At 44.5% G+C, this 24,073-nt stretch overlaps 1 protein-coding gene across 1 annotated transcript in view; it reads left to right on the top strand.

Annotated features, from left to right (window-relative positions):
- The window catches only part of LOC138969424 (macrophage mannose receptor 1-like), a 60,734-nt gene extending 37,453 nt beyond the window's left edge, over window positions 1-23,281 (top strand). The window contains exons 20-35 of the mRNA XM_070342216.1: window positions 1,535-1,665; window positions 1,935-1,984; window positions 5,196-5,366; window positions 6,903-6,956; window positions 7,612-7,784; window positions 12,014-12,084; window positions 13,082-13,182; window positions 13,938-14,204; window positions 16,276-16,418; window positions 16,783-16,882; window positions 17,299-17,549; window positions 19,442-19,622; window positions 20,061-20,312; window positions 20,541-20,720; window positions 21,143-21,421; window positions 22,886-23,281. Of these exons, the coding sequence (XP_070198317.1) occupies window positions 1,535-1,665; window positions 1,935-1,984; window positions 5,196-5,366; window positions 6,903-6,956; window positions 7,612-7,784; window positions 12,014-12,084; window positions 13,082-13,182; window positions 13,938-14,204; window positions 16,276-16,418; window positions 16,783-16,882; window positions 17,299-17,549; window positions 19,442-19,622; window positions 20,061-20,312; window positions 20,541-20,720; window positions 21,143-21,421; window positions 22,886-23,061 (2,580 nt within the window). The 3' untranslated portion in view covers window positions 23,062-23,281. The remainder of the gene's footprint in view (window positions 1-1,534; window positions 1,666-1,934; window positions 1,985-5,195; window positions 5,367-6,902; window positions 6,957-7,611; window positions 7,785-12,013; window positions 12,085-13,081; window positions 13,183-13,937; window positions 14,205-16,275; window positions 16,419-16,782; window positions 16,883-17,298; window positions 17,550-19,441; window positions 19,623-20,060; window positions 20,313-20,540; window positions 20,721-21,142; window positions 21,422-22,885) is intronic.
- The last annotated feature ends 792 nt before the right edge of the window (window positions 23,282-24,073 follow it).

The following is a 24,073-nucleotide window of genomic DNA, read 5'->3' as shown; positions in this document are numbered from 1 at the left end:
ACGTAATTTTTTGCACACACCCTTGGCCCCACAATTCCAAGCTACTCACCAAATTCGAGCTTAAAGGTCCTTGTCTACATTTTTATACCGAAATCGCCATTTGACCATTAAAATGCAGAGTCTATTATCTACAAATAATACAAATAAATCCCCGGTTACCATAGTTGCAAGAAGCCCTATTACATGGATAATCAAAAGTAAACCCAATAGAAACGCTCGAGGATTCTTCGGCTCTTTTCATTGGTGTTTCCCCAGACCTAAACAGACGACACGACACTGCTTTGCAAAGTTCCAAAAACCAACTGGCAAACTGGCAAAAGTAAACAAAAAAACAAAACTACTTCAATAAATTCGTCACAAACAAATCAAACCTACCGATATGTTATGTCTTCTTACAAAGTCATGGAGTGCGTGTATCTTTGTGTGAGAAACACGAACGTCAAGTTCAAGTCAAACCAATTGACCCCTGACACACACATTTTGACCCGTGCACAAGACGTTGTATCGATAAACGAAGCACAAATAAGAAATAAGGATAAAAGCAAAGAAAATAGCAACAAGATATGCTAACATCTCACAAAGCCGAGCAAGCAGATTGACAGGTCTAATGAAAAACAAAGAGGTACTGAGTCGGAAACAAGATCGCGATTCTTTCCTTCGCTGCACGACGCAAATCTTCTGTGACCTTTGACCCAACGTAGCTTCCACATTCGATTACTAAGCTTAATACTCACAACTGAAAGCCGAGGGAGTGGAATACCGAGATGAACAAACAGAACTGTGCATCCTCAAACCTGACATATTCATCCCAACATTTTATGAACTCAAAAATACAGAAAGTTGCTTTCACACGCCAGCTTTGAGTGCCAGTGGTTATCCGCACGGAACTCGTGCGGTTATCAGCACGGAACCCGTGTTTCAAAGCATGGCTACCTGTGTTGATTGTAATCTTATTTTCTCACTACCAAAATGATGACAAAAACGATGTTTGGTGGTTTGTTGTCAGACCAGCTTTTTTTGTGTCGGTCCTCGGGGGGCATATCGACTTTTGTTTCATATTTATTGACCGCGGCCTTCGGCCTTGGTCAATAAATATGAAACAAAAGACGATATGCTCCCCCTCGGACGACAAAAAAGCTGGTCTGTCAACAACCCATCAAACATCTTATAATAGCCGTTGAGCGATGTAATCAGAATGGGTATTGTGGTGGTCGATGGTGGTGGTAGTGGTGGTGTACAATATGACTACGACGACAATATTCGTAATGGCTATGATCATAATGAAGACATATGCAGATGAAGAAGACGACGACGACGCTGATGATGATGATGATGATGATGATGATGATGATGATGATGATGATGTTGACGACGACGACGACGACGATGATGACGATGATGATGATGATGATGATGATGATGATGATGATGATGATGATGATGATGATGATGATGATGATGATGATGATGATGATGATGATGATGATGACGACGACGACGACGACGATGACGATGACGATGATGATGATGACAGATCAACAACGTGGGAAGCAACGTACAGAGGACGTGGGTGGAGGCGAGGGCAGACTGCAAGGAGCAGGGAGGGGAGCTGGCCAGCTTTCCCAACACCCCGGCACTCGACGACTTCTGGAGGAGAAAACTTCTGTAAGTGTAACATTATCACACACCCGCGCATGCACGCTCGCTCGCATATAAACACGCACACGCACGCACGCACACACGCATGCACGCAAACACACATACACACACACACACACGCAAACACCCGCACGCACGCACACACTGACGCACTCACGCACGCACGCACGCAAGCATATCCAACAATTTTACGCCATTTTGAAACATATTACTTTCGTACGTACTTTAACAACGTTCACTGCAGTTTTGCGTCCTGTCTTGTGTGATTATTATAGCGGCAGCACTAACCACTTTTGGATCGGTCTGCACGCCATGCCGGATGGAGGTATATGTGTGATCCTGCAGAGTGTCATGTCCTGTGCCTTAGTTCCAATTTAATGCGGTTGTGTCCACATCTTTGTTTTCTTGTACACCTGTTAGTCCTCACCCCCATCCCCCACCCTGATCATTACCCCCCTTTCCTTCTCCTTTTTCTTGTGTCAAAATACTTAGTAAACATTTGAGTTTTCTGACAAAAATGTAATGTCTACAGTTCTATCTTGACTGTGACAACAACACACAAGTCGCGTAAGGCGAAATTACTACATTTAGTCAAGCTGTGGAACTCACAGAATGAGACTGAACGCACTGCATTTTTTCACAATGACCGTTGTCCGCCGCTCGTGCAAAACGCAGTGAAACTGACGAGCCTATTCAGCGCGATAGTGGTTTCGCTGTGCTGTATAGACCGCTTTTCTGTACTTCTCTTCGTTTTAACTGTCTGAGCGTGTTTTTAATCCAAAAATGCTATATCTATATGTTTTTGGAATCAGGAACCGACAAGGAATAAGATGAAATTGTTTTTAAATCGATTTCGGAAATTTTATTTTAATCATAATTGTTATATTTTTAATTTTCAGAGCTTGTTTTTAATCCAAATATAACATATTTATATGTTTTTGGTATCAGAAAATAATGAAGAATAAGATGAACGTAAACTTGGATCGTTTTATACAAAAATTTAATTACAATTTTCAGATTTTTAATGACCAAAGTCATTAATTAATTGCAAGCTGAAATGCAATACCAAAGTCAGGCCTTCGTCGAAGATTGCTTTAAAAAAATGTCAATCAATTTGATTGAAAAATGAGGGTGTGACAGTGCCGCCTCAACTTTTACAAAAAGCCGGATATGACGTCATCAAAGACATTTATCCAAAAAATGAAAACAAATCTGGGGATATCATACCCAGGAACTCTCATGTAAAATTTCATAAAGATCGGTCCAGTAGTTTACTCTGAATCGCTCTACAGACACAGACACACACACACACACACACACACACACACACACAGACACGGACACACAAATACATACACCACGACCCTCGTCTCGATTCCCCCTCTATCTTAAAACATTTAGTCAAAACTTGTCTAAATGTAAAAATGACCGACTAGAGGAAATATTATCTCCAGATTTTTAGCAAGGAAAAAGAGTTGAATTCAAGTGCAGCACTAATTTTAAAGATGTAAACAGTAATTTTATATACTTTTCTCAATGCCCTTTCACTCTCGCTTTTCCATCCAAGCACTACCCACACTCTCCTGCACTGCCGCCCCCCCCCCCCCCCCTTACCAAACACTCTCTTGCAGTGCTGGTACAAATATGCCTCTCTGGGTTGCTGTACCATTATGTTTTTTCCACCATATGCACACATTTTTCACTCAATATTAAAAAAACACACATACGATACCAATATATGGACAGCCTGGTGGTGACCTTACAAGTTATCTTCCACTACTGATTTTACGAAGTCGCCTGGACAAACTTCATTCTCGAAACACGTTTTGATCCATTAACAACTCCCACTCCTCACATGCAGGAGACATTGTCTTGATTTTTGTTGGTATGTGTCCAAGTGGGCAGCTGTTCTTCTTCTTCTGTGTTTCGTAGCTTTTTTATTCTCAGGGTCAGCTAACGTGTTTCGTGCCATGTCGTTTTTTACCCTGCCACGTGGCCATTGCTCCGTTGGAACATGTTTTGCTGAATGAGCGCTTCTGGGGTAATAACGCGAGACAACTCCTGTGATCTTGCCGCGAGGTGGCGCCAGTTACCAGCCGAAAGAAAGAAGGGGCATAACCTTACCAGAACCGACCATTGTCTGTTTACCGTATAAAATGCACGACTTACACACGAACTGTCACCAAACCTATATGCTATTTGGGACCAATGCAAGTTTTTTTCCTTTCTCGTGTGATCTTGCCGCGAGGTGGCGCCAGTTACCAGCCAAAAGAAAGAGGGGGCATAACCTCACCAGAACCGCCCATTTGTGAAGGAAATCACGAATAACACTGTAACAGGCAAAGTTTGACAGTGATATCCTCCACGCTTTTAGAGCACTAACCAGAAATATAGCGTGACATAGCAAAGTGTGTTGCACGCACTGTGAATTCAGCTCACTGACCGGGAATAGTTAATGTTGTAAATCGCAACTAGGGTATTGTTACACTTTACCACTGTCCTTGGACATTGAGGGGTTGTCCAAGTAATCGGCCGGGAGGAAGGAAGCCCGGATAGATGCGACAGGAAAGCACTTAACAGGTAAATGGAATAAGCATTCGATTATCGCTAGAGTGTTTATCGCATAAGTTCAATCGACTAACACTGTAAACTGTAAACATAGCAGACATATATCTAAGACAAGATGTCCGCTATTTATGTTGTGCAGTGCGTCGTATAACCGGTCTGAGAGAGAGATAGTGGCCAGATGACAAGTGTGAAGGATCTGAGAAGCCGCCGAAATATCATAACTCTAGACCAGCATAGCTGAAGTTCGACGGGATTTCGCGAAGTTATTGCAAGGTTATGGTTGCCCGTATAGTTGGACCATAGAGGTCACAGGACGAAAGGAACTGAGTAGACCGAGGTCGCCAGTGGAAGGAATTAGTACTCAGATACATTTCCTAGTGAACGGCCATAGACGCTGTGTAATTCTGTGTATGAACAGAGTTAAAATATGTCTATAAGATCTTAAGTACCTAAGATATAATGAGTGTTTAGTAGGCAGAGCAGACGGTGATTTGAGTCTGCCGGAATATGAACTGTAACTGTTTTTCTGACGACACACGAGCCGGGATTCGATACCAGTGAAGTAGATATCGTGTGCCTGTAAGTTCACGGACTGTTTATGTGTATTTCTCTACATAAGTGAAGGGTAGAGGGTTTTGTTAGTGAAATTGTGCACGGGATTGTAATCTCGCTTTGTTTTTGCATCCAAACCTGTGAGTACCCAATTTTTGAATACCTAACATTTATATTCATGATTGTGTGTATTTTTGTGTGTATGTTTGTCATACCTGTATAATACAGTGGAAGAAACTTACATTTGGAGTTGTGTTTGTTCCTGTATGATAGCGTACTAGCGCATTTGCATTCATTCACACCATTACTGCACGTTGATTACAGGGATGAGCTTGTGTGTGTTTTCGCGGGAAGGAGAGTGCCTTTAAAAACACAATTGTGACACTTCTCAAACCAAATAATTATGTACGGTGTAGAGTTGCAGTGGAGTGACCGGACAGCGGTCAGCATGGACGGGCCGTGGTCATCGGGTCAGCCGGACACACGCAACGGGACACAGAACTGCATGGAACTGCACGTGACGACCGGAACACTGGCACTGCGCGACTGCACTCTGACGCGCAACTGGCTGTGTGCCATACCACAAGGTACGTTGGCTGCTGTAGTACGGGGTACACGTCCACAATATCCCGGATAAGTTTGTGGGATTTGTTTTGTTTGTCTCAAGTTTTTTTGCTTTTTTGTTTTTTTGTTTTTTGATCGCCGCATCTTTGTGGATTACAGATTACTCAGCCTTTAGCTAACTAAATGTGTATATATATATGACTTTTCTTCCTCTTCTTCTTCTTCTCCTTCTTCTTATTTTTCGTCGTCGTCGTCGTTCCGGAGGTTTATACCCTCAGGGTCATCTTACGTTTTGCGTGCCATTATGGTTTTTTTTCTACCCTGCCACGTGGCCTTTTCTCCGTTGGAACCTGTTTTGCAGAATGTTTGCACATTGATGGCAGTGTTAGCTTGTATCGTGCGTGCCTGCTGGAAAACAGCGTGTCGTTACTTGTATCGTGCGTGCCTGCTGGAAAACAGTGTGTCGTTACTTGTATCGTGCGTGCCTGCTGGAAAACAGCGTGTCGTTACTTGTATCGTGCGTGCCTGCTGGAAAACATGGTGTCGTTACTTGTATCGTGCGTGCCTGCTGGAAAACATGGTGTCGTTACTTGTATCGTGCGTGCCTGCTGGAAAACAGCGTGTCGTTACTTGTATCGTGCGTGCCTGCAGGAAAACAGCGTGTCGTTACTTTACGATATCAAAGAGAAGGGCCTAATGCAAGCAGAATTATACCGGCACGGTTGGCCTAGTGGTAAGGCGTCCGCCCCGTGATCGGGAGGTCGTGGGTTCGAACCCGGGCCGGGTCATACCTAAGACTTTAAAATTGGCAATCTAGTGGCTGCTCCGCCTGGCGTCTGGCATTATGGGGTTAGTGCTAGGACTGGTTGGTCCGGTGTCAGAATAATGTGACTGGGTGAGACATGTATGAAGCCTGTGCTGCGACTTCTGTCTTGTGTGTGGCGCACGTTATATGTCAAAGCAGCACCGCCCTGATATGGCCCTTCGTGGTCGGCTGGGCGTTAAGCAAACAAACAAACAAACAAGCAGAATTATCAACATCATCATTTTCAGGATTCCAGATTTAAGCATTCGTGTCAGTGCTAATGACTGTGTCCATGATGTGCCGATCGAAGTGCTCGATCTGTTTAGCAAAACAGTGTTGGCGACTTTTGCCTCTTGATAGTATCATTCCCACATGTCAAGAATTAGAGAAATCTGTTGTTTTACTGCGTCGGATTGGTGGTGTAGTAACAAAACATGTCACTAATTAACCAGTGCTGCCAATCAGGAATGTCATCGTCTTGGTGAGATCAGCCTGCGTGTGAACTATTCAGTGTGCTACAGGGCTGAACCTAGTGTTTCAGAGGAGGAGGCTTCCCATATTAGGCGAGGGTGCAGGGGCTGGCCAGACAAAGGGCTCTCAAGATGCTGTTGAAATGTCGCATCTGAAAGGGGTATTTGGGGTACATTTTTCTGGTAGGGGGTTGGCCTCCGGAACCGTCTGGGAACCTCCCCCCCCCCCCCCCCCCAGATCCAGCTATATGTGCTATGCTCAGCGTTGCCTTAATTCTGTTCAGGTCGGAGACCTTCTCAGCGTCTGAAGGACAGAATCGCCCCCACAGCGGGACCAGGTGAGTGTGGACATTATCTGTGCACGTTGTTCTCTGAACGTCTGTGTGTGTGTTCGTACTGCATTTAAGCGTTTGTCAGCGTATGCTTACAGCTTTATCTTGTCTATGCATACCAGTCAGGTAAGGTTTTGTGTGTGTATGTGGGGAGCGGGGGCAGTGGGGTTGTTGTTGTTGTGTGTGTGTGTGTGTGTGTGTGTGTCTGTACGTGTGTGTGTGTGTGTGTGTGTGTGTGTGCGTGCGTGCGTACGTGTGTGCGCGCGCGCGTGTGTGTGTGTGTGTGTATGTGTGTGTGTGTGTGTGTGTGTGTTTGAGTGTGTGTGCGTACGTGTGTGCGCGTGTGTCTGTATGTCTGTATGTTTGTCTGTCTGTTAATGTGTGTGTGTGTGTGTGTGTGTGTGTGTGTGTGTGTGTTGAAGATTGAGTAAAACATTCAAACGTCAAAAGAGCTGAGCATCATGTGGGCTAGTATTTGTAAATGAAACTGTTGGTTTCTGCGCCCTTTTTTTCTCCCCTTTATTTTTTTTTTTTTTGGGGGGGGGGGAGGGGGGATTTGTTGATGTTTATTGTTGTTGTCGTTAACCCAATCTGATTTGGTTTGAAAACCAGTCATACACGCGAAGATCCTCCATACTTACCTCCCTTACCCTGATTCTAGCGCAGAGTTGTCTGCCCTATGGCGACACGACGTGGCGGCGCTACGGGGACTACTGCTACACGGTATTTACGAATGGCTCCACCTGGCGTCAGGCGAGGAAAACGTGTCAACGCTTCGAGGCCGACCTGGCATCTATTGGTGACATCAAGGAACAACTCATCATCCTCAGTCTTGTGAGTTTGCTCACACAGCCCTTTACATCTTCTTGATGGTTTAAACAAGAATTTATTCAATTTGTATCGTGAAATGAACAATATAATGGGATTTAGGATTTCTCACTCAAGCATAGTGCTTATTTTTTTTAGCAATCCTTGTGTAATCTAAACAACGAAATGACTGGTGAGATGAATAAAGTTAAAAAAAAATAAAAAAACAAGAAATTCCTCCGAGGTAGGAAAAACACCCCCGTCCTTACCATTCTCACTGCCACCAACTGAGAAGGTTATTTCCCTTTGACCATTAATATGTAGATATAGATATAGATATGATATGTTTGGATTAAAAACACGCTCAGAAAGTTAAAACAAAGAGAGGTACAGAAAAGCGTGCTATCCTTCTTAGCGCAACTACTACCCCGCTCTTCTTGTCAATTTCACTGCCTTTGCCATGAGCGGTGGACTGACGATGCTACGAGTATACGGTCTTGCTGAAAAATGGCATTGCGTTCAGTTTCATTCTGTGACTTCGACAGCTACTTGACTAAATATTGTATTTTCGCCTTACGCGACTTGTTATATTTAGTCAAGTTTTGACTAAATATTTTAACATCGAGGGGGAATCGAAACGAGGGTCGTGGTGTATGTGCGTGTGTGCGTGTGTGTGTGTGTGTGTCTGTGTGTGTGTGTAGAGCGATTCAGACTAAACTACTGGACCGATCTTTATGAAATTTGACATGAGAGTTCCTGGGTATGAAATCCCCGAACGTGTTTTTCATTTTTTTGATAAATGTCTTTGATGACGTCATATCCGGCTTTTCGTGAAAGTTGAGGCGGCACTGTCACGCCCTCATTTTTCAACCAAATTGGTTCAAATTTTGGTCAAGTAATCTTCGACGAAGCCCGGGCTTCGGTATTGCATTTCAGCTTGGTGGCTTAAAAATTAATTAATGACTTTGGTCATTAAAAATCTGAAAATTGTAAAAAAAAATAAAAATTTATAAAACGATCCAAATTTACGTTTATCTTATTCTCCATCATTTGCTGATTCCAAAAACATATAAATATGTTATATTCGGATTAAAAACAAGCTCTGAAAATTAAATATATAAAAATTATTATCAAAATTAAATTGTCCAAATCAATTTAAAAACACTTTCATCTTACTCCTTGTCGGTTCCTGATTCCAAAAACATATAGATATGATATGTTTGGATTAAAAACACGCTCAGAAAGTTAAAACAAAGAGAGGTACAGAAAAGCGTGCTATCCTTCTTAGCGCAACACTACGACCCCGCTCTTCTTGTCAATTTCACTGCCTTTGCCATGAGCGGTGGACTGACGATGCTACGAGTATACGGTCTTGCTGAAAAATGGCATTGCGTTCAGTTTCATTCTGTGAGTTCGACAGCTACTTGACTAAATATTGTATTTTCGCCTTACGCGACTTGTTTAATCCTTGTGTAGACGTATCATTGTGGGCGTATTATTGTAAAGGGATAATATCTCAGGAAAAAACGCTCTCAGATCGATTTGAAAGTTCAGGAAATGTTGGTACCATTTAGCAATACTGTCTTCATTTTGAAAAAGAAGTATATTAAAAGAACAAAACTTGTTGTCTCTTCTTCTTCTTCGTTCGGGCTTAAACTCCCACGTTCACTCAAATTTTTAGCACGAGTGGATTTTTACGTGTATGACCGTTTTTACCCCGCCATTCAGGCAGCATACGCCGATTTCGGGGGAAGCATGCTGGGTATTTTTGTGTTTCTATAACCCACCGAACTCTGACATGAATTACAGGATCTTTTCCGTGTGCACTTAGTCTTGTGCTTGCGTGTACACACATTAAGTCGGTTACCCATTAAGTCACTAGCAGGTCTGCACATAAGTTGACCTGGGAGATCGGACAAATCGCCACTCTTAACCCACCAGGCGGCAGCGACCGGGATTCGAACTCACGACCTCCCGATTAGGAGGCCGACGTCTTACCACCACGCCACTGCGCCCATCAAAAGTTGTTGTCAAATTAAATGAAAAGCGCACTCTTGTGTTAGAATGTGGTTAATTCCCTTAACCACTGGACTTCATGTCATGCAGTTACCAGGGCCGCTGGGTCCCTGGTGGCGCATCTGACGTAAACCGGTTCAGCACTATTTTTAAACTTCAGCACAGGAGAGAAGCAGCGCCTAGATGCTCATTCACTCACTTTGATTTAACTAATTACCATACTTGCGGTGCGTTTTCAAGCAAATCGTGCAATGTGCGTCAAGTACGGTACAATGGATTCCCCCTATTCTTCAAATTTAGACAAAATCTTCAGAAACTCCTCAAAATCAGTCAGATCAATGGTATCCCCTTAACTTACATTCTTTCTCGTGTAAGTCATCCTTTGAAACATCAGAGATCAGTCCCGGGCTTTAACGCCGTATTAAGGAACATCCTTTCAGTTGGTCACATGACAAAACTCGGCATCCTGACTTTTTCGTGTGTGCCAAGTTGGACAAGTTTGCCGAATTCATTTCGTAACTCACACCAATGTCGAAGCCGTGAAATTAATTCCGCAAGAACATTTCCACTTTACACAAAAAGCGGGCGAAGTGGCGCAGTGGTAAGACGTCGGCCTCCTAATCGGGAGGTCGTGAGTTCGAATCCCGGTCGCTGCCGCCTGGTGGGTGAAGAGTGGAGATTTGTCCGATCTCCCAGGTCATCTTATGTGCAGACCTGCTAGTGCCTTATCCCCCTTCGTGTGTACACGCAAGCACAAGACCAAGTGCCCACGGAAAAGATCCTGTAATCCATGTCAGAGTTCGGTGGGTTATAGAAATACGAAAATACCCAGCATGCTTCCTCCGAAAGCGGCGTATGGCTGCGTAAATGGGGGGGTAAAAACGGTCATACACATAAAAATCCACTCGTGGAAAAACACGAGTGTACGTGGGAGTTTCAGCCCACGAACGCAGAAGAAGAAGAAGTCCAGGGCTTTAACGCCGTATAGGAATTACATCCTTTCAGTTGGTCACATGACAAAACTCGGCATCCTGACTTTTTTGTGTGTGCTAAGTTGGACAAGTTTGCCGAATGCATTTCGTAACTCACACCAATGTCGAAGCCGTGAAATGAATTCCGCTTTGCACAGAAAGCAGCCAGGCTTTACGTTGAAGGGTATGTGTCCAGGCTTTACGTTGAAGGGTATGTGTCCAGGCTTTACGTTGAAGGGTATGTGTCCAGGCTTTACGTTGAAGGGTATGTGTCCAGGCTTTACGTTGAAGGGTATGTGTCCAGGCTTTACGTTGAAGGGTATGTGTCCAGGCTTTACGTTGAAGGGTATGTGTCCAGGCTTTACGTTGAAGGGTATGTGTCCAGGCTTTACGTTGAAGGGTATGTGTCCAGGCTTTACGTTGAAGGGTATGTGTCCAGGCTTTACGTTGAAGGGTATGTGTCCAGGCTTTACGTTGAAGGGTATGTGTCCAGGAGGAAGGATGCTCTTTAACCCATGTAAAAGCCTGGGCGAATCTGTGAGGATTTACATGATGTTCTACGCTAGAAGGAAGATATCTTCAATTTGATCAAGTTTGGAGTATGAATATGCACTGTTTTGCTCATAATGTATAGCTATAAGTTTGTTGTTTTTTAAATTAAAAAAAGTTTGTTTCCGATGACAAGCCCTCGGTATTTTTATTTTTATTTTTATTTTTTCACCAAGGCGCGTGTGTCTTTGTATTGGAACTGTGTCTCCTGAGTGTCATATTTTTTGTTTGTTTGTTTGCTTAACGCCCAGCCGACCACGAAGGGCCATATCAGGGCGGTGCTGCTTTGACATATAACGTGCTCCACACACAAGACAGAAGTCGCAGCACAGGCTTCATGTCTCACCCAGTCACAGTATTCTAACACCGGACCAACCAGTCCTAGCACTAACCCCATAATGCCAGACGCCAGGCGGAGCAGCCACTAGATTGCCAATTTTAAAGTCTTAGGTATGACCCGGCCGGGGTTCGAACCCACGACCTCCCGATCACGGGGCGGACGCCTTACCACTAGACCAACCGTGCCGGTCCTGAGTGTCATAGATGAGTAGGTTTCCTTGTAATGCCTGCACAGTGGAATTTTGTCATTTCTATTAATTTGTTTATTTTTAAGGGTCTAAAACAGTCATAGGGTCGAGATGGAAAAGGGCCTTTCGGGGAACCAGAAACACAGATTTTTTGTGCGCAGGCCTAATCACATGGATTTCTTGTTTTTGGCAGGCAGAGAAAACAAACCAGCAGAGTGTATGGATCGGGCTGAGTGAGCTACAGTCACACACTGGATACTATGGGTCAGACACACACACTCACACGCACACATATATGCACGCAAGCACGCATGCCCGCGCACAAATACACAACAATTGAACATATGCAACCACTCACACGCACCTTTGCAAACACATGTAAAGTGAGAATTAAGTAATTTTAGTGGTTTGTGTTAAAGGTATATATATGTAAAACATGTTGTTGTTGTTTTAGAAGTGTTAATAACACTTTCAATGTTTTGATTTCTATGTGCAGAGAGCATGTGATTTGACTATAAATATCGACCAATCAAATTCATGTCACTATGCTGACAGCCACACCAACACAATCACAGCAACAGTTTGACACTAGCACTGGGTATTGGAGCACTGTCTACGTTTTATTTTTAACGCACGAAATGCAAGGTATTCGAGAAGAGTTTTGCCCTCAGCATTTGCCAGATAAGGATATCCTACTACGCTGATGAATTTTCAATCAGCTACCCTAGCTTCATCCTTCCTGATCGAAGATGGGGAGGTATTTTTGATATTTGTAGGGAACAGACTCAGTATTTCAATGGTCAAGTGCCGATTTCTGTATAAAAATGTAGACAAGGACCTTTAAGTTCTGAAGTATGCTAAAATCGTAAGTGTTGACAATGCCAAAAACTGTTTTTGGCTGGTGAATTAGATACAAGGAACAGTGTTGACAAGGTGAAGGTGTGTGTGGCTAGTGAAATAGATACCAGGAAATGGTTGTAAGTGTTGCCTCAGTGAAGGTGTGTGTGTGGCTAGTGAATTAGATACGAGGGGATTGTGATAAGTGTTGACAAGGTTCGTGTGTGTGTGTGTGTGTGTGTGTGTGTGCGTGTGCGTGTGTGTGTGCATAGGTGTGTGTGTGTGTGTGTGTGTGTGCGTGCGTGCGTGCGTGCGTGCGTGCATGCGCGTGCGTGCATGCGCATGTGTGTATGTGTGTGTGGCTAGTGAATTAGATACGTAGGAATTGTGATGAATGTTGACACGGTGAATGTGTGTGTGGCAGGTGGAGCGACGGGTCCAGTGTCAAGTTTGTCAACTGGGCCGGTCAGGGACCTGACGACGCCAACGGTCAGGAGTCGTGCGCTGAGATGTTTGTCCGGACAGGTCAGTCTGAATTTGCACTTCTGAACATGCACCAGTTAAAGGCACCTTCCCTCCCGTGTAAAGAATCATGTGAACCACTACAGATCTGTATATAGGTTTTTACCTTTGACAAGAGCACCCTTCCAATTTGACACATAACAGAAAATCAACACCTTGGCTTGCTTCCTGTACGTGTACAGGGCCGGATCTGGGGGGGGGGGGGGGTTCCTGGGGTTCCGGAACCCCCCCCCCCCTGGCCATCCAATGTACCTCTCAGAGAAAAAAATGTGGACTTTGGACCCCTGTCTTCAGTTGGAACCCCCCCCCCCCCCCCCTCAAACGAACTTGGTCCGGCCCTGTGTGTAGTTTACAACGTGATTTTTATGGGAACAAAGGTACAGGGCGAATTTCTACGGTTCGCAGACAACGCAGAACTACGGAGGGCCGCAGAAATTCCAACAAAGTCACACCCATAGATTTGAGTTCTTACCTACAGGGCCGTTATGCAGGAGTTGAGTTTAGAGCCTTAGTCTTTGAGAGTACAGTTTATCCCGGACTAAAGTCTCTTACATCGACTATTGCATACCGGCCCAGAACACTGGTCTTAGTATTGTTGTATTGTCTTATTGTATTGTATTGTATTGTATTGTATTGTATTGTATTGTATTGTAGTAAAGTAGCATTGTATTGTATCGTATCGTATCGTATCGTATTGTACTGTAACATTTACAGACGAAGTAATCCCACCATAATTCAATGTGACATTCCCTTCACAGGCAAATGGAACGACAACCACTGCGCCCTGTCCAAGGCCTTCGTCTGCAAGCGCTACGCCTCCGCCTTCCCCCGCACCACCCCGTCCACTTTATCACCAAACATGGGGGGTTGCGGCGATGGCTTCGTGGCGTTCGGCGGCCGCTGTTACATCATCAGGGGTCAGGGGGGTCTCAAGACGTGGAGTGACGCCGTGCAGGACTGTGAAAGTCAGCGGACCCACTTCTTCTTTGTCCAGCTCGCCTCCATCCGCAGCCATCGCGAGAACGGTCAGTTATTAACAGCTATTGTGTTTTCAGCGTAGCAATAGGGTCCGATATTTAGACGAGACAAGTATAATGCCGACGAGTCGAAGACGAGTCGCATTATACTTGTTCGAGTCTAAATATCGGACCCTATTGCTACGCTGAAAACACAATAGCGATTATATAGCTGTTTTGACCTTGATTTGTTGTTCCAAACTTACAAAATGACAGTTTTTGCGTCGATGCGTTGATCTCAGGTTTTGATAGCAGACAAACTTCTTACGCGCATCATGTTCGCGCAGACATGCACACCGCTACACGCTTTCTGACTTTGTAAGAAAAACTGACTCCAAGTGCATTCGACTTCACAACACAGTTGTTGAAACAGCCTTTTAAGTTGTCAGTGTATGCTGTTGTCGATAGAAACATCGCCGTGGTACAGATGGGTGAACCGGAATCATGCGTCGGCCATTTTTCTCAATATGCTTTTGGATATTGAGTAAAATGGCCGACTTCTGCCGCATTATGCTTTGATGATCGGAAGAGACCATCCAATCACAGCCCCCGAATTCCCCCACGTGTTCATCAGAATAGCTATATACTTTCATTTTTTTCTAACTCATCTTCTTAAAGGCCCACTCCTTCTCGTGAAAACAGTTCGAATCAGCTGGCCAGGCTTTAACATGGCGTCAAGGCCTTCCTTAATTAATAATAATAATAATAATAATAATAATAATAATAATAATAATAATAATAATAATAATAATAATAATAATAATAATAATAATAATAATAATACGAGAATTTATAACGCGCACATATCTCACCACAAGGCGACTCAATAGCCAACTTTAACAATACCCCGCTTGGATAGCTCTCCGGTGCGAAAGATAAGGAAGGTTCACTTCCCTGCGGGCACATTTTTTGCTCTCAAGAGTTATCGTTCCTTCCATACATTACAATCACTGATCTAAACAATGGCTACCGAACAGCAGAACTTTCATGCGATTGCAAGTACCAAAGTTGCAAAAATACCTCAAAGAAAGAAAAATACAATATTCAGGATACAATAAAGTTATTGAACAGACAACGGAGTACCGGGATGGCACGTCATTTAACATTTTGACATCGAAGAGAATTTAGCCATTGGCTTGTGTCAAAAAAAACTCGATCGCCTTTCCTTTGTGTACGGGCCATGCTTGGGTACTTTGAACGAACTTTAGGATTATTCTTGCGGCTAACATTGCTGCAGCCCACTGCTGCACAGTGCAAATTCACAATTTTCAAGGCGAAGTGTCTGCACTGAAACGCAACCTCTCACAGAGCTATCAAGTCAAGTTATCAAAACATGCCCGCAGTTTGAGGCAGATCTCGCAAGACCACGCAAGGTATTACAGGTTTATCGCGCGACTTCGCGGCGCTGGCCGATAGGGCAAGTCGCCTATTAAAAACGTCGCAAAGGTATTTTTACCGAAAACTCAGTGCAAACGCTTCATGCAGCGAGCTTCGTGAAGTAAACTCTGCCCATAAGGCCAAAAAAAAAATTGTCTGTTTCTGGTCACCCGACCGACCCTAAATTTCGGCGCCGACCCTAAACTTTTTTTTTCCAAACTCAAAAATTCTTTTCTTTTTTTTTGGTGGTAAAGGACAGGGTGAGAAAATGAACAACAAAAACGTGTGAAAACGAAAGTCCGCTGACGATTTGTAAATGTGTTGAGTGTCTTGTCTCTATGTATAGTGAATCCAGTCTCTTTGCGCGATTTTTAAAGTTAGTTTTATTGGTCTACATTTGGGGTAAAAAAAATAATTTAAAAAAAATCCCTACCTACCGACCCTATTTTTTTTTAGCCATGTTACCAGAAACAGACAATTTTTTTTTGGCCTAAGCATGTCAGTTGAACAAATACAGGAAACCTACTGGTTTCACCGGAGGGATGTGCAGTGTATTTGAATGGGGGCCGGATAGCTCTGTTGGTAGAGCACTGGACTTGTGACCCTAAGGTCGCAGGTTTGAATCCCGACAGCGTTCCACTGGGTGAAAGCGAACCGAATTTCGCAGCATTGGGATAAATGATATGAAATGTTTGTACCGCAGCGTTCCTGACGACCCAGCTGCAGGGGACGGGGATGCTAGTGTGGACGGGACTACACCTGGTGGGCCACGACTACCTGTGGGAGAACAACGATGACCTCACCTACACCAACTGGGACACCGGGGAACCCAACGGCCTACAGAATGTCAGTGAAGTTACAACTTACATGGATTTTTTTAGTGTGTTTGTGTGTGTGTGTATGTGTATGTGTATGTGTGTATGTGTGTGTGTGTGTGTGTGTGTGTGTGTGTGTGTGTGTGTGTGTGTGTGTGTGTGTGTGTGTGTGTGTGTGTGTGTCTGTGCGGGCGCGGGTATTGCATTTTGTGTTTTGTTTGTGTGCTTGTACGATTTTGACTCAATATGTTTTGGCACTTGCTGATGATGTGGGCTAAATAATCGTGGTTTTGGCATCAACACTTTGTTGTTTTCAAACTTGCTGTTGATGTGGGGAGATAACTGTTGCTGGTCATGGCGAAGAGTGTTGTGTGTGCGTGTGTCTATTACGACAGGAGGGCTGTGTCCATCTCTACAGCCGGGGCGCCAACGCCGGACGATGGAACGATGCGGACTGCTCTCGCAAAATGGGCTGGATCTGCGAGAGTGATAGGTGTCAGTATTTCTTCTTCTTCCTCCTTGACTTACCTCCCCTTGACTTACCTCCCCTTGACTTACCTCCCCTTGACTTACCTCCCCTTGACTTACCTCCCCTTCGCTGGTCACCCAAAACCATTTCTATTGAAGGGACGTTAAAACAAACCACAAAGTTCCCCCTGACCCCCCCCCCCCCCTCCTCTTTCCCTCGTTCTCATTGTTTAAAGATACATTGTTTTACGCTTATACAAGTATTATATACATGTGATAAGAGCATCCGTTCAATTGGACAGTGGACCAATAATGAACGGTTTATCTGCTTTCCGTGCAGACTTCCTTCTGTGCTGACTAAGGTTTTGTTCGGAATGTATGTTTTAACTGACACTGTGTCTGTGTGTCTGTTCGCATATCTTTCCTTGTCTGTGTGTGGTCAGTCCCCTACATAAACACGCCCACCACTACGCACGGCCCCTGCCCCAGCGGGTTCTGGAGGCTGGGAAACAGTTGCTACCTGTTCATCCCCAACCCCCTCGCCTGGTCTGACGCCGCGAAGTCCTGTGGGTCCCAGATAGCTCACCTGGTCAGTGTGATCAGCCAGACGGAGCAGGACCTTGTCTACCTAATGGCCTCCAAGAACACCTCGGTCACCGGACACGGCTTGTGGCTTGGTATGAAGGGAACAATGGTACGTTGCTTTGGCCGAGGCCATTTCTGTGAGTGTGTGTGTGTGTGGTATGGTGTGGTGTGTGAGTGTGTGTGTGTGTGGTATGGTGTGGTGTGTGTGTGTGTTTGTGTGTGATTGGAATGGACTGGTTTCTGGTTTGGTATGAAGGGAACACACACACACACACACACACACACACACACACACACACACACACACACACACACGCGTACGTTGCTTTGGCCGAGGCCATTTCTGTGAGTGTGTGTGTGCGTGGTATGGTGTGGTGGTGTGTGTGTGTGTGTGTGTGTGTGTGTGTGTGTGTGTGTGTGTGTGTGTGTGTGTGTGTGTGTGTGATTGGAATGGACTGGTTTGTGGCTTGGTATGAAGGGAACAATGGTACGTTGCTTTGGCCGAAGCCATTTCTGTGAGTGTGTGTGTGTGTGTGCATGTGTGTGTGTGTGTGTGCGATTGGAATGGACTGGTTTGTGGCTTAAAGGCACAGTATGCCTCCCGTAAACCATCACAGATACTGTCAGGCTTTTACACACAGTACAAACACCCTTCCATTTGAACGCTCACCAAACGGGAACATCCTAGGTGCCCTACGTAAAGAGCGAGCAATTTTGCGGATTGTCTGATAACAAAATCGGACCGTAGTGCGTTTTGGCGCTAGACCTAACTTTTAAAATATAAATAATAAATTGATGACGACAACATTGTGAAAAAAATGAAACTGGATCACAAGGGTTCACGATGGCTCAGGGGTAAGATAAACCACGCAAAAATAAATTCTTTAAAAATTGCTCGCTCTTTACGGAGGGCACCTATGATGTTCTCAAGCGGTGAGTGTTTAAATGAAAGGGTGTTTGTACTGTGTGTCAAAGACTGACAGTATCTGTGATGGTTTACGGGAGGCATACTTTGCCTTTAAGGAGTACACAGGTCTTCCGACAATGGAGGTGACTATGAATGTGTGTATTAAGGGAACACATAGATGGTAAGCGGCTGGCCATGAAGGGTACTAAGGCAAGCATTTTGCTGAAAGTAGGGGAAGCAAGGTACATGTATATTATGCATGTGTTGAACGTGGAGGTGACTGCTGGTGAGGTAAGGGGCTCCGCTCACATATGTAACTTCAGCAGGACCGACGACGCACTGCATATTATCCCAGCCCGCTACACGTTGCATGAAAGGAAAACAGGCCAAGTACTCGTCATAATCCCTATCGCGGCATAAATAATAGGCAGTGCGTCGTCTGAAATTGCGCAGGTATATTCTGCCCGTAAGCATGTTGAGCAAATAGAGGAAGCCATGCATATATGTGAGTAGTGGGGGAACGTGAAGATGGTTAATGGCTAACCATGAAGTGTACTCTGAATACAGAGGAAGCAAATTAATACATTTGAATTCAGGGGACATGAATATGTGAAGTGGTTATAGCCAAGAAGTGTACGAAGGCCCGTAAATGTCTTCTGAATACAGAGGAAGCCATGTCTTTGAATCCAGGGAACATGACGATGGTTAGTGGCTAGCCATGAAGCTTGCAAAGGTTAGTGTCTTCTGAATGCAGAGGAAGCCATGTATTTATATCCATGGAACATGACGATGGTAAGTGGCTAGCTATGAAGCTTGCAAAGGTAAGTGTCTTCTGAATACAGAGGAAGCCATGTACATGTTTTGTATATCCAAGGAACATGACGATGGTAAGTGGCTAGCTATGAAGCTTGCAAAGGTAAGTGTCTTCTGAATGATACAGAGGAAGCCATGTACATGTATTTATATCCAGAGAACATGACGATGGTAAGTGGCTCGCTATGAAGCTTGCAAAGGTAAGTGTTTTCTGAATACAGAGGGAGCCGTGTATTTGAATTCAGAATTCGTTAAAGATAACAATTTACATTTGCTTGCAGGTGGGCAGCGAGACTCGCTGGTCGTGGAGTGACGGCTGGCCGGTCACCTTCACCCGCTGGTCACCTGGTGGAGACCTGCTGACCGCTCCCTCTCTCGCCTGTGTTGCCATGGGTACCAACGGCACGTGGAGCTCGGTAAACTGCTCTCTGCCTCGGCCCTATGTCTGCAAGACAACTTCTGGTGAGTTGGGGCAGACTCTCTCTCTCTCTCTCTCTCTCTCTCTCTCTCTCTCTCTCTCTCTCTCTCTCTCTCTCTCTCTCTCTCTCTCTCTCTCTCTCTCTCTCTCTCTGACCTTCTTGCACGCACCTCACAAGTCCCTATGCATGTACACTTCTGTGCCTTGAGGTCGTTGACTTCTTCTTGGGCTGGGCCCGCTGGTACGTAAATCGCGCAGTGAAAGATACTTTCTGAATGTCAAGAGTCAATTTGAAAAATAACAGTTTGATTTGTGTGGTGTGTTTTTTTTACAAACCCCGGCCCAAGCGAACCACGTCCCAACCCCAACTTTACAACAGAAACGATTATTTGTATATATTTATGTTCCTATTTATAAGCTTCAGCATGTATATTGGTGTTTCAAAGGGAGTCTCATAGTTTGCCACATTGCCATATTCACAGACACTCCCCCGTACACCCCAGCTGCAAGCAACGGGGTGTGTGACGGCAGGGACTGGTCACCCTTCGGCAGTTACTGCTTCGCCTTCTACCTGACCCAACGCGTCAGCTTTGCGCGTGCTGCCTTCGACTGCAGCCAGAGGGGCGGGGCCTTGGCCAGTATCCATGACAACGCTACCAACATCTTCTTGCAGTCACAGGTCAAGGCCGGGTCATCACTTCCGGTCTGGATCGGATTCAAGCGCTCCGACACTGGTGAGAGTGTTGTGTCATTCGCTGCGATTGCTGGTTTTAACTTGTCGACCACATGACGGCCCGGGTTATCGTTTGACTCACTAAAGTGGGGCGCAACTCTTCCACGAACTGTTTGACTGTTCGAGCTATTTCCGGAAAACATCTACGACCTTCATGATTCAAAGCATTTTTAAAAACAAAGTGTATAAGACTGTTAAAAACAGCTGACACAAATGTTACTGTCTACAGACGCCTTTTCGTGGCGAGACGGTTCTGCTGTCGACTTCACCAACTGGGCAAGTCATTATCCAAGGGGCGCCACCGAGGACGGGGTTGTCTTGCAATGCGGACAGTTGTCTCCCTGGAGCGGCCAGTGGGTGGACGAGGAGTGCATCTCTGGCAACGGTTATGTTTGCATGAAACATAAAGGTATGGGTAGACTCCCAGTCTTTTTTGCTTTTAAATATAACATTGTGTTGGTTGGTTGGTTGTTTTTTCAAGGTCTGTGACTTTTTTGCTGCTCATAAAACCTGTCAGTGCTGCTCTGTTGTCTCAAGTTCTGTGTGACACACACACACACACACACACACACACACACACACACACACACACACACACACACACACACACACACACACACACACACACACACACACACACGCTCACGCTCTCTCTCACGCGCGAAATTATTCTTATTTCACCTAAACTGTTTCATATTGTGTACTGACTCGGTTTCCATGCTTATCATTCCTATACATCATTAATTTTTCACAGTTGTTATATTATGTCTCTGTTTCAAGTTTTGTCCTGTGGTTTTAAATCTGACGTAATTCTCTTCTTGTTCCGCGCAGTGTACGAAACATCAGCCCTAACTTTAGGGTCGACTCGGGGCACAGTAACCTCCACCCCCACCCCCATTTCTACCACAACCTCTGCTACCCCGGTGGTCAACCCTGTGACGCCTTCGGCCACTTCCGTAATGACTCCGAGCACCACACCCCGGGTACCAGCTAAGTTCACACCCGGGGTACCCCCGCTTGTGACAGCCAGCCAGACATCAACAACAGCGGTACCTACAGCAGCGTCAACAACGCGTGCTCCTACACACACTGACAAACAGACCAGTGGAGGTAAGAACTGAAAGCCACCGTTAGACAGACAATGAGATCATGTAGACAGAAAGACATCATAGCTGTACATACAACAGGCTGGACATCGTCCATAATGTGTGCTCCTACACACACTGACAGACAGACCAGTGGAGGTAAGAACAGACAGACATCCATAGACAGACAATGAGAGAGACAGAAAGACATCATCCATAGCTATTCATACAACAGGCCGCTGAACATCGTCAATAATGCGTGCTCCTACACACACTGACAGACAGACCAGTGGAGGTAAGAACAGACAGACACCGATAGACAGACAATGAGATCATGTAGACAGAAAGACATCATATGTAACATCGTCTACACTGACAGACAGACAAGTGGAAGTAAGAACAGATAGGCAAATACCGATCTATACACAGACAGTGAGACATTGACCATAGCTGTGCATACAGCAGCGTCAACAATGCGTTCTCATACTCGCACTGACAAACAGACCAGTGGTGTAAGAACAGACAGAGGGACAGATACATATAGACAGACAGTGAGAGAGACTGTGACAGACAGACTAAAAACATAAGACATAAGATCATTTATTGTCCATTCAATTAATTACACTAGATGGAAAATTGTGGTTCAACCAAAACAACATATGACAACAACCTTAAAAAACAAAAATAAGAACAATAAAACATACGAAGTAAGAACACCATAGCTGTACATACAGCAATGTCAACAATATGTGCTCCTACAAGCACTGACAGACAGACAGAAAGACACGGATTGACAGATAGTGAGACAAACACAAAGACATCAGTCACAACTCTGTTCATGAGGCAGCGAGAAAAAGAAAGACAATCTAGACAGAAGGAGAGAGGGACAGTGTGTGTTTATGTGAAGCAGAAACGAAAAAGGAAAAGGGGGGTGGTGGTGGTGGGGGGGTGGTGGTGGTGGGGGGGTGGTGGTGGTGGGGGGGGGGAGCGAAACTGTGATGGAGGGAGCGAAACTGTGATGGAGGGAGCGGACAAGAATGAGTTTGGGATTGGTGCAAGTTGGGGTGAGGCGAATGGCAGATAACGAAAGGGTAGAGAAACATTTTAAATGAATATATTAAATGCTTGAATATATTGATCGTTTTCATATTTCAAGTCACGAAAATTCAAAACACTATTAGGTGTTTGCATTCCCCGATTGTAATCATTACTTAAGATTGTCAAAACTGTCACATTTACAAATATGATACAACAAAGAAGGCCGGAATAAGCGCTCTCAACGTACAGAACCGGGATAGGTCAAAGCAATGCAGAACCAGTCTTCTGGCACCTGCCAGAATAAGAAGCACTGGAATGAATTGAAAACAAATTTCATACTCATATTTGTAATGAAATAGTCAAATGTTCAGTATTTCCAAGTGTAGGCTACCTCTGTGCGTATGATACAACTCATCCAATTTAAATATTATATATATGCATTTGTCCACAGGAGGAGATAACTCGAGCTCAAAAGGCGGCGCCATCGCGGGAGGAGTTGTAGGTGGTGTGATCGTTGTGGTGGTTGTCACACTGGTAGTCCTTTTCCTCGTGCGTCGTCATCGCGACCGTTCGTCTGCTGGATTCACCAACGTTCTCTACAAAGACAACGCCGTGCAGTTGTCTTAGTGGACAACTCCACACAAACATGCGTGTGTTGTCTTAGTGGACAACTCCACACAAACATGTTTTGGTTGTTGTCATAATGCACTTGAAAGATGCTGTTGTCTTTCTGCTGGAAAATACGCGAAACTTGCAAGATGCGGTTGTCTCAGTGCCTGAGTCCACACAAAACTCTGGAAGCTGTGTTGCTGTCTACGTCCACGAATCTACACAAGACTGTGGATGTGCACTTTTTATATTTAGTCAAGTTTTGACTAAATATTTTAACATCGAGGGGGAATCGAAACGAGGGTATGGTGTATGTGCGTCTGTCTGTGTGTGTGTGTAGAGCGATTCAGACTAAACTACTGGACCGATCTTTATGAAATTTGACATGAGAGTTCCTGGGTATGAAATCCCCGAACGTTTTTTTCATTTTTTTGATAAATGTCTTTGATGACGTCATATCCGGCTTTTCGTGAAAGTTGAGGCGGCACTGTCACGCCCTCATTTTTCAACCAAATTGGTTGAAATTTTCGTCAAGTACTCTTCGACGAAGCCCGGGGTTCGGTATTGCATTTCAGCTTGGTGGCTTAAAAATTAATTAATGACTTTGGTCATTAAAAATCTGAAAATTGTAAAAAAAAATAAAAATTTATAAAACGATCCAAATTTACGTTTATCTTATTCTCCATCACTTGCCGATTCCAAAAACATATAAATATGTTATATTCGGATTAAAAACAAGCTCTGAAAATTAAATATATAAAAATTATTATCAAATTTTTTTCCCCGAAATCAATTTAAAAACACTTTCATCTTATTCCTTGTCGGTTCCTGATTCCAAAAATATATAGATATGATATGTTTGGATTAAAAACACGCTCAGAAAGTTAAAACGAAGAGAGGTACAGAAAAGCGTGCTATCCTTCTCAGCGCAACGAATACCCCGCTCTTCTTGTCCATTCCACGTGCACTGCCTTTGCCACGGGCGGTGGAGTGACGATGCTACGAGTATACGGTCTTGCTGCGTTGCGTT

This window comes from Littorina saxatilis, linkage group LG6, assembly GCF_037325665.1.
Source record: "Littorina saxatilis isolate snail1 linkage group LG6, US_GU_Lsax_2.0, whole genome shotgun sequence".
Taxonomy (NCBI): domain Eukaryota; kingdom Metazoa; phylum Mollusca; class Gastropoda; order Littorinimorpha; family Littorinidae; genus Littorina; species Littorina saxatilis.
Note: the sequence above shows the minus strand (reverse complement) of the source record. Positions and strands in the feature narration are given on the sequence as shown.